The 14,675-nt window shown below is 37.5% G+C and overlaps 1 protein-coding gene across 1 annotated transcript; it reads left to right on the top strand.

Annotated features, from left to right (window-relative positions):
* The first annotated feature begins 5,108 nt into the window (after positions 1–5,108).
* LOC111909047 (protein FANTASTIC FOUR 1-like) lies at positions 5,109–5,465 on the top strand. Its single transcript, XM_023904843.1, has one exon. It carries the CDS (start codon positions 5,109–5,111, stop codon positions 5,463–5,465), a length of 357 nt encoding a protein of 118 aa, XP_023760611.1.
* The last annotated feature ends 9,210 nt before the right edge of the window (positions 5,466–14,675 follow it).

Consider the following 14,675-nt stretch of genomic DNA (forward strand, 5'->3'; position numbering starts at 1 on the left):
GTCAAATGGAGGAGACTAGGCAGTTGCTTCAATAGAATCATGAAGAACTGTCAATTAGTGTGGAAGAGCCTGAATTAAATGAAGGGCACTCGGAAGGTGGAAACTTCAGTGGGTCTATTGGTCAAGCCAACCCACCGATAGTTAGGCAACACAACCATGATGGAAGGAATGATGGAATGGGATGCAAGTACAAGGACTTTCTAACGTGCAAACCATCGACCTTCAATGGAAAGGAGGATCCGATTGGAGTTATGGAATGGATCTCAGAAATGGAGTTAGCCTTCATGACTTGTGGCTGCAGAGGCAAGTTGCAGACTATCTATGTAGTGCGTCAGTTCCGAAGGTGGAGTCGTTCGATAGTGGAATACTCTATGGAAGATCCTAAGCCCTAATGAGCCACTGCAACTAACCTGGGCAGAGTTCTTGGTGCAATTCAAGTGCAAGTTCTGCTCGGCCCAAAACCTGCTACAGTTGGAGAACAAATTTCTGATATTAAAGAAAGGCAGCATGTCAGTGGATGAATACACTAATGCCTTCACAGACAAGATGAAGTTTGCTTTGTGCATCGTCCCAGACGAACTGACTAAAGTCGACCGGTACGCAAAAGGACTCCCTTGGGAGTATGCGGTGCCAGTGCATCAGGCACCTACTCTAGAGGCAGCTATTTGGGCTGCCAAGTCCGTTGTGAATATGATCAAGGGGAGGACTGACAGTAAGGTTGAAGTTGGGGAGAAGAGAAAGTTAGAAGGAACTTCAGGTTCTAATGAGAAAAGAAAATTCTCGAAGTCTGGAGGAGGAGGAAGGGATGAGGCAAGGTGGTGCGATAAGTGCAAGAAGAAGCACTCAGGAAAATGTGGCGTGGAGGTGACATGTTTCAAGTGTGGAAAGAATGGGCACTACGCCGATGAATGTATTTTCAACAAAAAGGTGTGTTCCGAATGTAAAGAAGAGGGGCACTTCAAGCAAGACTGCCCAAGGAAAAATTAAGCAGCAAGGCTAGAGGCGCCGCCAAAGCTAAAGGCAAGAGCATTTGAAATGATCCTTGATGAAGCAGATGGCAATGCAAGTAATCAGGAATAAGGATCTTATATCTAAAGATCAAGTTATAAAATATCGATATGAAAAGTATCACGTATGTAGCCTATTAGAGGCATAGTATAGGGTGAACTTGAACTTTTATGTAATAGTTTCAAGGAATTAATATAAAACCTAGTTTTGCTAACTCATGTGTTGAATGACTGTCTGATCTTCTTATATGGTGACTTGGTCGACTGCGGGACAATACTTGGAACGAGTATGAGTAGGTGTGAAAGGTAGTAGATGCATATACTACCGTAAACAGGACTCGCACTTGGATCAGGGAAAGTCACAAGGTTACCAAGAAGCTAGTAATTGATTCCGTTTTGTTCAAGTGTGTCATTACCCTTGTTTCGGTAGTGACTAGCAAGATGATTGTTAATCCGAACCTAGTGGTCATATTCAAATTAAGTCCGACTACGGTGAGTATGTTACGTGGTTCAAAGAACCAAGTTCGAAGTAACATCGGACATAAGTCAGAGATTGAAGTTAATGCAGTCATTGGTATCACACTCGTCGTTCATAAAGTTTGTAGCTAGAAATGCTACATGCTGAAATGTGATTATATCACATTAGAATATGAAGGAAGGTATATTCCATTCTGGAATTTAACTTTAAAAAGACCGAGTCTAAGCGTTGCATTGTGCGATGAGAGGTCAATAGAGCACAACCCATCGGTTTGTTACAATAGATAAAGGAAAGTATTTATCCTAAGAAGGAGAAGGAGTCCACAATAAGGACTTATTTGGTAAGTTGAAGGTTACAATCGAAAGTACAATATAGTACGACAATCAGATGCAAGATTGGGCATCTTCTGCGGTCAAGAAAGCCATAGAGTTAAATACTCTTTTGAGGAAACATAGAAGTTACGGTTATTACCTAGGATGAATAAATAACGTGTGGAATCGTTATGCAAGTCCTATTTCGTTGATGATCGATTCCGGGACATAATCATCCTAAGAGGGAGATAATTGTAACGCCTGTAGATCCGGGCTAGTCAATTTAGAGACGATAGGCGTCAAAAATGAATTTTTGATGAAAGATTATTTAGAATGAATAATATTAACTATGTTATAGTATATGTTACAAGGTTTCAGTGCATATAAAGAACGTCCAAATCTGACTTCGTATGAGGAAGTTATGATTTTTCTAAGTTTCGACTTAGCGATGTGCAGCCCGAATACTCGATTTGAGATCGAGCGGTTTTTAGCCGAAACAATCTAAACGAGAATCGAAGATCTCGTTAATTGTAGTAAAATTATAAAAAGATAGGCGAAAACGGACATCGGATGAAGAAGTTATGATTTTATAACGGAGTTTTCCTGTCCCGGCCTACTAAAATTAAATAGTAAAAATAAATTCAAAATTAGCCAACGGAGTCTAAATGAAATTTGTAGAGTATAGTCTCACCTACGTGTGGATATAAAGAACGTCGAAAATGGAGTTCATATGAAGAAGATTTGAATTTTCAAAGTTTATTAAATAATTAATATTTAAATTTATTTATTATATCCGATATTATCCGAAGAGGAGTCACCGGACATATCCGAAGTACGCCCATTGTACAGCGAAGCATGACACCCCTCGCTCTCGAGTTCTTCGGATGATGCATGCAGTGACGATTTCGGAGGCCTATGCCCCACGTAAGGCTGTACGCCCAGCGTACTACGAGGCCTCAGCCTCCTATAAATAGGATGCGAGGGTTCCGGGCTTATTTGCTCATTTCTTCTCCTTTTTGCGCCGAAGCTCTGCGTGTAAACCCCCGAAGCCATCCCGACGCCCCGGATCTCATATCCAAGTTAAGAAGGAAGTTTTACGCTCCTGAAGATCCTGAGAAGTGCGATTCCCGAGCCGAAGCTCTGCCCGCGAGGAGCCCGGTTTTTGTGAAGATCTTCCAGATCTACCGAAGAATACTACTTCTACAAGTCGTAGTGGTGTCCGATCATCTTCTAATCAAGTGAGTGTGTAGTTACTTTCTTCTAACGCATAAATATTAAGTATTTGCTATAAAATACGTGTTATGTGTATAATATAAAGTTGTTTATATGTGTGGGTGTATAGTCCCTTTCATAAACACGGGTATAATACAAGTATTGTTTGAATGTATTAAGTATATGTTTGGGTGAGTGTGTGGTTACTTTCTTCTAACACATAAGTATGAAGTATTTTTTATAAAATACGTGCTATGTGTTTATATATTGTTGTTTATTTGAGATGAGTGTGGAATGGATGTTTTATATAGTTTTTAAATGAGTTAAACTGTATATGTATTTTATATCTACAAATATGTTGGGTAGAACATGGGTAGATGAGATAGTTGGTATGTGATAAAATGATGAGGTATGAAAGATGATTAAGAATGATATTGGCAGATGCACCAATTAGAGAATGTCATAATGCTAGCAGATGCGCTTAAGCATAGTATTGGTAGATGCACCAAATAGAGAATGACATAATACTAGTAGATGCACTTAAGCATAGTATTGGTAGATAAACCTCAGAGAGCATGCCATAATGCTAGCAGATGCGCTTAGGAATAATATTGGTAGATGCACCAAATAGAGAATGTCATAATACTAGCCGATGCGCTTAAGCATAATATTGGCAGATGCGCCTAATAGTGAATGTTGTAATCGTGGCAGAGGCGCTTAAAGGATAATGTTGGCAGATGCGCCTTATGTAGCAATGGAAGTTTGTGCTAATTCCTTAGGTCAATCCTTAGGAATGAATGAATGACGGGTAGTTGAATTCCTAGGGTAAAATCCTAAGAAAAATAATAGGGATGGGTAATTGAGTTGATTGTTTGATGGTTGAATATAATAATTATATTATTGTGGGTTGAAAACCCTATATGCTCATCAAGCTCCCAAGCCTGACCCACTCAGTTTTCTTTGTATCACAGGTATCGATACGAAGATATATTTCACGGAGAGATTAAAGGAGATGTAAAATCTTTAGTGTAAATAATGTAAGTTCTGTTTATGCTTATGTGTCTGTATCGGAACATGACATCCCGAGATTTTGTTATATAATGAAAATACATTTCTTTAAAGAAATGCTTTGATAATTTTTATCATATTTTGTTTTGGGAACAAATTCCGCAAGTGTTTTCTTTAAAAGATTGCTCTGATTTTAAAAACAAAGCATAAACAAATCGGTCTTCTCTGGCCATGAAAATGGGGATGTCACACCAACCTTTTTGTTGACACTTTTTTCCAAACAACTTGCATTCTCAGGAAATCACTAAACATGTATCAAAGTGCATTTTGAGGATGCGACGTTAAGGCGTCAACATTTCATGATTTGTCAACATATTGTAATTGATTTGGATACATGTAACTCATACAATGATGTAACTCTTTCAATTATATATATATATATATATATATATATATATATATATATATATATATATATATATATATATATATATGTTGGTTGTGTTTGCTTAAATTGCTATTGCAATTGTGGTTATGATACTATACATGAAGTCCACCCCCGGACGTTTCCGCCATCCTTGGTTTGGGGGTGTGACAGATTGGTATTAGAGCATGGTTTATAGTGAATTAAGTATACAAACCACATAAGATATACAAACTATAAAAACATTTAGGACTGAAGTCTCTGATTTTAAAACATTTAACGGGGGATACTTTTAGAAAAATAAATAGTTTTCTCGTTTAAAAGTATGCATACATGCATTACATACTCGCGTAGTGTCATAACTAGAAAAACATAAACTAAAAGAAGAGGAGTTGTGCACCATGAGTATGCCTTGGTATATGTGAATCAAGTCTGGGAGGGATATAGCCTGATCAACTATATCTGTCCGAGGAGTGATTTACGTATACTAGGGGATAGTCATGGTGGGCAACAAATCTAATAACCTAACTTCACCCTACAAGGAATGCATTAAGGACCAAATCTAAACTTTCAAAATATTATATGAATATTTGTATGATTGCTATAGCACAATATTTTTATTATAAACTGCTAAATGCTATTTACACCCCTATTCTCGTACAGACGACATGGCAGGATTTCACCTACCAGGGGACCCATACATTCCCAATCAGGGAAATGCTGGATGGATCGAGCAAGAGCCCGAGCAACAAATCGAAGAGGAACCCGAAGAGGATCCCGAGGAAGAACTTGAAGAAGAAACCGAAGAGGAATCCGGCGAAGAACAAGAAGAGGAGGAGGAAGATAAAGAAGAAGAAGAGGAAGACGATGATATAGTCAAGGTTGAGAATGAAATTGAAGAAGAACCGGAAGTATTCAACCCTCCTTACATCGCAAGGGTGCCCGCACATCGCTTTGGATACAACGGGCCTGGGCCTCGTTGGGTAACAACGATCGAAAGGTGGAGCCGACAACAACGCCAATAGTCACCATATGGCGACCAACGAGGTTATTACGACCTCATCCACGGAGGATTGGCTGATAGAGCCCTCCCCGTCATGACTCAGCGGATAGCAAGTATGGATGACTGTGGTAGGATGACGACCGATCAGGTACGGCAGCTGAGTGCCATCGTAGAATCTACCACTGCTCACACCAGAAACTTAGAACGAGACTCCCACCACCGAGACCAACTTATTCAGGACCTTCTCACTGCTCGAGCAGAAACAAGGGAGTATCGGGAAAGATACAGAGCGCTCGAGGAGAGAATCGTTGCAAACGAGCGGAGACTAGCAGAACTACAAGGTGCATCGACATCATCCCAAGCTCCACCAGGGAAGGATCGTCGTGAGTAGGACTCAATACTACTCACACATCTTCGTAGTATAGGTTTCTGAGCATGCGTTGGTGCAACTCTTTTGTATGTAGGTTGACCCTGTGACTAAGTGATTACACTACTCAAAGGGCTTTTGTGCTGTCAAAACTATCTTTTGCATTGATGTAATGTAGACCCTTGTGTGACATCCCCAAAATCTCGGCCAGAAAAGACCGATTTTCATTTATGCTTTTAAAATATTTTAAGAGTAAATCCTTTTGATTTGAAAGAGTTGCAGAATTTGTTCCCAAAAACAAAACATGATAAAACAATGTTTACCAAAGCATTTCATAAAAGAAATTTATTTTCATTATATAATCAAAACTCGGGGTGTCATGTTCCGATACAGACCAATAAGCATAAACGATAACATTACAAGTCATTCAACAAATATATACATATACAGACTTGTAAACAACACAACTTGATGGTTCGTCCATCTTATGCCCTCGTGCCACTTCCTGTAATACAAATAAAACTGAGTGGGTCAGGCTTGGGAGCCTGGTGAGCATATAGGGTTTTCAACCCACAATAAATAGTTATATTTAATTTCCACCAACCAACAATAACCCAATTACCCATTCCCGTTATTCTCACTTTATGTCCCTAAGACAACTAACATAAGGGACCTAGTCTAAGAATATTTCATCGGGGCGACAACACATGCTTCGGGGGTACCTCAGCAATATAAGTCAAATAAGGCAACCATGAGGGGGATGGAGTACAGCGAATGAACACCCAAGTTCATTAACACCTACAGGTGGCGAACCTGATAATGTTCCACAAAACTATCTAGAAAAGTCTGTGGTCGTCATCTAAACTCCGCTAGATGACTAAATCAAACAACAACGAGGCCTCTCATCTGTTTATTACACACCAACTATCTACCCATGTTCTACCCAACATATTAGTAGATAAAAATATACATTTTATACATAGTTTAAAAACCTGTATAGCATGCTTTAATCAACACATATTTCACATAACAGATGAGGCACACACACACACACACATAACACGTATTTCATAGAGAATAAATAATATCTATGAGATAGAAGAAAGTGAATACACATTCACACATATAAACAACAATATACTTAATACACTCGAACCATACTTGTATTATTATCGTGTTTATTAAAGGTAGTACACACTCACTTGATCAGAAGATGATCGCACAGCACTACGGCTTGCAGAAGTAGTATTTTTCAGCAGATCTAGAAGATCTCTACAAAAATCGAACTTCTCGCGGGCAGAGTTTCGGCTCGGGAACCGCACTTCTCGGGATCTTCGGGATCTCGGGACTTGCTTCGGGGCTCGAGAATAATGCTGGGGCTTCGGGGTATTTCTGGCACGCAAATCGATGCAAAACGGGAGAGAGAAGAGAGAAAAATAGCAATTGAGTCGGCTGCCCTCGCATCCTATTTATAGGAGGCTGGAGCCTCGGAGTACGTGGGGCGTACTGGTCCAAAATCGCCACTGTGTTCGTCATCCGAAGTCCTCAAGTGCGAGTGTCAACATCCTCAGTGTACGCGAGGCGTACACGAGTACGCGGGGCGTACTTCGGATGAGTCCGATGACTCGTCCTCGGATAATACCGGAATTAAAGATTAAATTTAAATATAAATTATTTAATAAACTTCGGAAATTCATATCTTCTTCATACGAACTCCGTTTTCGACGTTCTTTATATCCACGCGAAGGTGAGACTACGCTCTACAACTTTCGTTTAGACTCCGTCGGCTAATTTTAAATTTATTTTTATTATTTATTTTTAATAGGCCGGGACAGAAAAACTTCGTTATAAATTCACAACTTCTTCGTTTGACGTCCGTTCTCGCCTAACTTTTCATTACTTCGATACCATCAACGTGATCTTCGATTCTCGTTTAGATTGTTTCGGCTAAAAACCTGTCGATCTCAAATCGAGTATTTTAGGCTGCATACTGCTAAGCCGAAACTTTGATAAATCATAACTTCCTCATACGAAGTTAGATTTGGGTGTTTTATATATATTCGGAAACCTCGTTTCAACTACTACAACATTATCCAAAGATATCAAGTTTATTTCACACTTAAATTTTGACGCTTATTTATATTCTTAATTAATCAAACCACATAATTAAGCAATTAAGCACAAAACACATAATACTCAAATAATACACTCTTATTATTTCAAAATGGGTTACAAAGGTTAACCTAGACTATTACATTGCTAAAAATGGCAAGCCCGGAAACACAGGCGTTACAATTCTCTCCACCTTAGAATGATTCCGTCCCCGGAATCACACATCAACAAACAAATGCGGATAGCGACTCAACATGTCACTCTCCGTCTCCCAGGTGAGATTCGGCCCATTCGTGTGTTTCCATCGGACAAGCACTAACCCAACCATTTTGCGTCGCAACTTCTTAGTCTTTCGGTCAACAATTGCCTCTGGTTCTTCAATCAACCTTTTGTTCTCATCAATTCTCAATTCAGAAATTGGAATTATGTCGGGAACTTCTCCCGTGAACTTCCTCAAATAACACACATGAAAAGTGTTGTGAATTCCATTCAGTTCTTCGAGCAATTCGAGCTTGTAAGCTTGGTTCACAATCCTCTAAATAACTTTAAACGGTCCAATAAACCTTGGACTCAACTTTCCCCTTTTACCAAATCTTATAAGTCCCTTCCACAGCGAGACTTTAAGCAAAACCGAATCTCCAACCTCAAAAGTCATCGGTCTTCGCTTCTTGTCAGCATAGCTCTTTTGACGGTCTTGAGCTGCTAACATTCTTTCCCTAATTATTTTCAACATTTCAGCAGTTTGATGAACCATCTCCGGTCCATAAACTGCTTTTCCCCAGCCTCAAGCCAACAAGACGGCTTACGACACTTCTGTCCATACAAAGCTTGGTAAGGTGGCATCTTAATGCTCGAGTGAAAACTATTATTATAGGAAAATTCTACCAATGGTAAATGTTCATCCCAATTACCTAGGAATTCCAAGGTACATGCTCTCATCATATCTTCAAGTGTTTGTATCGTTCTTTCACTCTGACCATCAGTCTGCGGATGGTAAGCTGTACTTAAACACAACGTGGTACCCATTTCCTCTTGTAGACTTTTCCAAAACCTTGAGGTGAAACGGCTATCACGATCCGATACAATCGTTAACAGAACACCGTGAAGCCTCACAACTTCCTTTACGTAAGAATTCACAAGCTTTTCCACAGACCATTTCTCCTTGGCTGCTATGAAATGCGCACTCGCTACTAGAAAACAGCCCTTTAATGACGCGCAAACAATGACACTCGCTGATAGAGGATGCGCATTTGTAGGTGCCCTAAAAATAATGTCATTTCTCTTAAAATTTAAAGGATTTACAGCACACATTTTTGCATGCCCTGAAATTAGTGTCTAAACAAAAATAAAATAAAAACACGGAGGGCACCTATAATAAAATGTGTGTCGTCTAAGGCTATCGCTTTATAAATTTTAATAGCACGCGCGTGTTCCATCCAAAAGGAAAAATGAAATCCCAAAAACTTAAAAACCTCGCCTTCTTCTTTGTAATAACTAGGGCTTTTTTTCAAGAACTGCCCCGACCTCCTTCCTCTACTGCACGTTCTCTCTTCAATTTCCGTCTCTCTCTTTCTCACTTCGACAAAACCCTTTCTCTTCTTGTCAGTTATGGACGTCGACAGCTTCTCCCACCTCCGACGTTTCTCTTGGCGCTGATGCCTCCCGCCTTTGACCTCCGTCTAACCCCGCCTCATCGTCCAACGCTTTCCAGCGACACCCAGCCGGTGGATCCCCTCCTTTCCGACGCTTTCCAGCGACACCCGGCCGGTGGAGTCCCTCTTCTCCACAGAGAGCGACACCTCCGGTGTCTAGTTTCATGAGGAGACTGCGAGTATCACCAAGAGACTTCGGTGTTACCTTATCCAACACTTTTGCCATATCTTTTGGAGATGTAAAACCTAAAAACGAGATGCTCCCGGTTGATGATTCACTTGGATATGAAGCTGTTGGTGCCACAAAGATTCCAATAATTTCCAGAATTCCGATTCAGGCACAAGATCATGTTTTGGCAGAGTGAAAAAGAAGAGAAAAGTTGAAGCGAAACTTTATTTCCTTATCTTCCCTCATACCTAAGCTTAAGAAGGTACTTGTTTCCTTTTTACGATAAAACTCGTAAGATGAGTACTTATTTGTCTTATGAACTTGTTACCACAATCAAAAGACATAAATCATTAACAAAATATTGGAAGTAACTGTTGTTTCAACTTTTGTAGATGGACAAGGCATCTGTGCTTGAAGATGCATCTATTTACATAAAAGAACATCAAGATCGGGTGAAGGAACTGGAGGGATTATCAAGAACAAAGAGAAAGAATGTTCAAGATTGTGTATTGCATGCGTGTAAGGTTATCTTGGTTACGTATGCTGATAATTTTTTCTCAATGATCCCGATGCTTTAGCTGTGAACACTTTTGAGGAATATTTTATTGCATTTTAAACCACAAAACAAGAAAGCCATTTTGTTAGCTCTATGCTTACGGTATAGACCATTAGCTTGGAATTAGGGCTTTTTATGGTTTCCTAAGAGGCATATCATAACATGCGTTGCTGAATTTATCAAAACTAATTAGGCTTTCATTTTTAATGCCATGTATCATAAGTGACAGAGTATTTAGGGTTTTAATTTATATATTAATGACGAACCACCGTTTCTATGTAGTTTTACAATGGTTTCATAAGCCTTGATAGAATGTTAAATCAGCAACAGCAAGGCTGTTGGGTTTGTTCTCATTCATTTAAATGCATGGGTTATATTTTTATTTACATCCATATCCAGTCGTTATTTGTAAAATTTTGCAAGTTAAGCTTCCTCTGCCTGTTGTAATAGTAACTTGTATGTTGTTTTACCAGATATTTGAAATTGCTTTACTAAAATGGCTGTTGCTGCAACTAAAACTTCTGCTGGTCCACGCTATGCACCATAGGATCCTACTCTCCCCAAACCATGGAGAGGGCTAGTTGATGGTAACACTGGGAATCTTTACTTTTGGAATCCAGTGACTAATGTCACCCAATATCAGAGGCACTCAGTGCTCAAGGATGATTCACCTCCACAAGAAGTTCAGGTGCATCGCGTTTGGTTATTGTGGCTCGTGTATTTCTTATAAATTCTTGATGAAAATGAATTTTAAAGTATCTTTTTCACTTTAATGTTTTGTATTTATTTAGGCAATACCTCCAGTTACTCGGGTGACATTAGGAAGAAACACTTGGGTTACTGTTTTATGCAGAAAGCTAAGAGATTGGTGGCACTGGGTACATTATATTTCTACTTTGAAAAGTTATTCCAAAGTTTCACTAACTCATTTCTCAAATTTGCATTGTACGATCAAAGCTAGGGTTCTTTTGTTGATATCAAATGATCACTTCTTCTTGAATTTCTCCAAAATTTGTTGTTTTAAACTCGTGATTCAGCTAGAGACAGAGAGTTATGCAAGTGGAACAATCAAATCATTCATTGACATTCCACGAGCCTTCCATGGAACAGACTACAGAGCATTAGCTTCGTTACAACCCTTCAGGTTTTAATTTTCAATTCAGTTAAAATTTCCTTTTTTTAACTTCACATCAGATCTGAGTTTTTGGTATATAGTTATATATGTCAATGATGAAAATCTGTGCGATATGTTTGACTTTTTCTGTGATACTTTCACTTTTTGATCTCTCTTTTCTGTGATAGTATTTTTGTCTTATTTTTGCAGGGATTCTCCATTATGCCTCTCCATATCCACAAATGTTGTGACCAATATATCCTCAAAGGCCACTTGGAGCAGTGGGAGTCATTCCATCATTAGCACGCCCACCAATGATGGTGATGTGTGGTCCAGTGGTCCCTACAATCATTAGGCGACCCATCAATACAATAGCTCTAGGTAAAAAGCCAATGACCACAGTTTATGTTGGCAAGATAGCATCATCAGTGGACAATGAGTTCATGCTCTCACTTTTTGCAGGTAAGATTCCTCTTTTTCTCACATCTTTACTGGAAATAGATCTTATTGCCCAATGTTCATGGACTTATTACACATTTATATGTCTTTTGAATCTCTTTGGGCTTGTTAAAAGTTGGAAACATGTACCAGATCCCACTACTGGGGCTTTGAAGGGCTTTGGTTTTTGTGAATTTAGAAATGTTGAAGGAGTTCTACGTGCTTTAAGGCTTCTGAGTAAATTAAGTTTTGGTGGTCAGGAGCTCATGGTATGGTTTCCGCATTCTCTATCTTTCTTCTTCGTGTATATTCATGTAAATCATGCTCTATCTGATCTGAACATTTTTTTAATTTTGAGTTTACAGTTGAATTTTGATAATGTAGCTAATAGTAGCACTATTGTTTTATGAATGCTCGTTTCTTTTTGACTTGAATACATTTAGCATCATGTAGCTAATAGTAGCACTATTGTTTTATGAATGCAAGGGTAAAATGGTCATTCACTCACATTCAGACACTTCATTTACTTTCTTTAGCAATGTCATAATGGGTGTCACTCACTCTATGAATTAAGATGTTGCAATTTCCCGTTCTACCCATGTTTCTATTTATTTATTTATTTATTTATTTATGATATAATGGGGATGACTATGATAGGAGTGGGGTCTTCTAGGACATCTGGAGTGAGACAAAGCAGCAGAATTAAAAGGAGGCCTTTGGAATATTCGAAAGGATAAAGACTCTTAACATTTTAAACATATTTATTTATTTATTCATTTTGCTCATTTTTTATATAATATGATGATGATGTTCTTTTTCCTTATCAATTTTGTATGCAAATATTTGGAACAACTGAATCAACCAAACCAACCTTTAAACACATGCCCAAGGTATGCTTAATCTGTTATATTATATTTATATGCAAGATAACCATTTTCTTATGTTTGAGTAAACCTAATTTGGAAGCTTTTAGGAACTAATATCCATCATTTTCATCAATTAAAGTAAAAGTAACTCTGCAAGTCCTTCTTTTTTCTTTTAATTTCAAAAAGGACACCCATTTGTGTCTAGATTAAGCTGAATCCCTAACACCAATTTTAGTGTATGTGTGTGTGTTTGGCGTCAAGCCAAGGTTAGGGTTTTATAATACTAAAATCTAGTCTTTATTACCAATATAGATATAGAAGCCTCCAATTTATAGTTTGGCCCCTCCCCTCCATTGAACTCTTCTATCATTTCATTTCCCTCCCCTTTGATTATTAATAATACCCAAAAACTTCTTGATGGTCTGTATAAATTCCACCGATTTCTCCACTTTATATAAAATGTAAGAAATACACATGCCAACTTTAATCCATTAAAATATCATAAACCATCTCATAACTTTTTTAAGGTTTGTTTATTTTATAATTTTTTTAGTAACTGACAATTGGCAATAACTCTTTACAGAAAGGAATGGTTGTTTTTTATGCTGCTCAATTTGATGGAATCCTTAAAAAGCTTTTAGAATTTAACAATGCTTTAGGCTCTGACCTGATAAGTTGTATCTTTTTTTTCATTAGATTAGATTAGATGAAATCTTTAAATGTTGGATCTTTAGAGGCTTGGCTTTTTCTTCACTCTTTGTCATTGTGACAAGCATCATAACATTTTCCTATACACAAAATAGAAAGAAAAGATTATAAAGTTAGATTTTTATTTCCATTTTTGGGTTTGTATTTTAAGACCAACAGGGCTTATCACTTAGTGAGTCATAAACATCAAGATTGAGTGGCATAGCTAAAACATTAAGGGACACATCACATTACCATATTAGTAAATTTTCAAATGATGACATCAGCTTATTGTCAAAATTACTCAAATCATGGCCACTTTCCATGATGCTTCCAGGTCAGCATCTTTTGAATTACATATAATATAAGCATATTATATCATATTATAATTAATGATTAACCACCTCTAAAACTTTTATATAACAAAATCATCAAATATTTTTGCAGTAATTGACATATTAAGGATGGTCATTTTACATCCAGATGGATCATCTGTTTTGAAACGTGTTATTGATGAAAACGGTATCTAATTATCTATACTAATTTATCACTTATATATTAAAACACACACACACACACAAGGTTCTACTTGTAAAATATGATTTGTTTTTTTAACTCTTTAGATATATTCATGGATTTAATCAAGAAGGTTACAAATAATCCTCTTCCCCCAAATCTTCTAACCAGTATACGTGTTGTATTAAATCTTTTTAAGAACTCAAGTTTCCATCTATGGTTGCAAAACCATCGTGTTGAGGTATCATTTATTTATTTATTTATTTTTGTCCGAAAATTATAATGAAAAACACTATTGAATTCCATTTTGGCGAGGTTGTAGATTTTTAATGCGTTTGATAGTTGTTATTCATCTCCAAACAAGAATGTCCAAATATCTTATTCTACATTGGTGCTCAAGTAAGTAAATTTGCCATTTGGATTTGGATTTTTTTTTCTTTTTAATATTTTGAAAATTATGAAAAATAGATGATCCACTTATTTTGAACGTTACAGTTATGTCATGCTATTGATTGAAAAGAAGGATGAAGAAGGTCAATCTTATGTTCTTTCAGCAGCTTTAGAAGTAACATACACATAAACCTTTTTTTAAATACTTAAATTAGAAAATTAACAAGGGCAAATTTATAAAATGTTTTTTTCCTGCAGATTGTAGAAGGGGAGACTTTAGAAGTTGATGCGAAATACCGAGCATTATTGGCTATTGGATCACTAGTATGTTAAATTTGAATGAAATAAATAAGAGATTTAAAAAT

Source organism: Lactuca sativa, chromosome 3 (assembly GCF_002870075.4).
Source record: "Lactuca sativa cultivar Salinas chromosome 3, Lsat_Salinas_v11, whole genome shotgun sequence".
Taxonomy (NCBI): domain Eukaryota; kingdom Viridiplantae; phylum Streptophyta; class Magnoliopsida; order Asterales; family Asteraceae; genus Lactuca; species Lactuca sativa.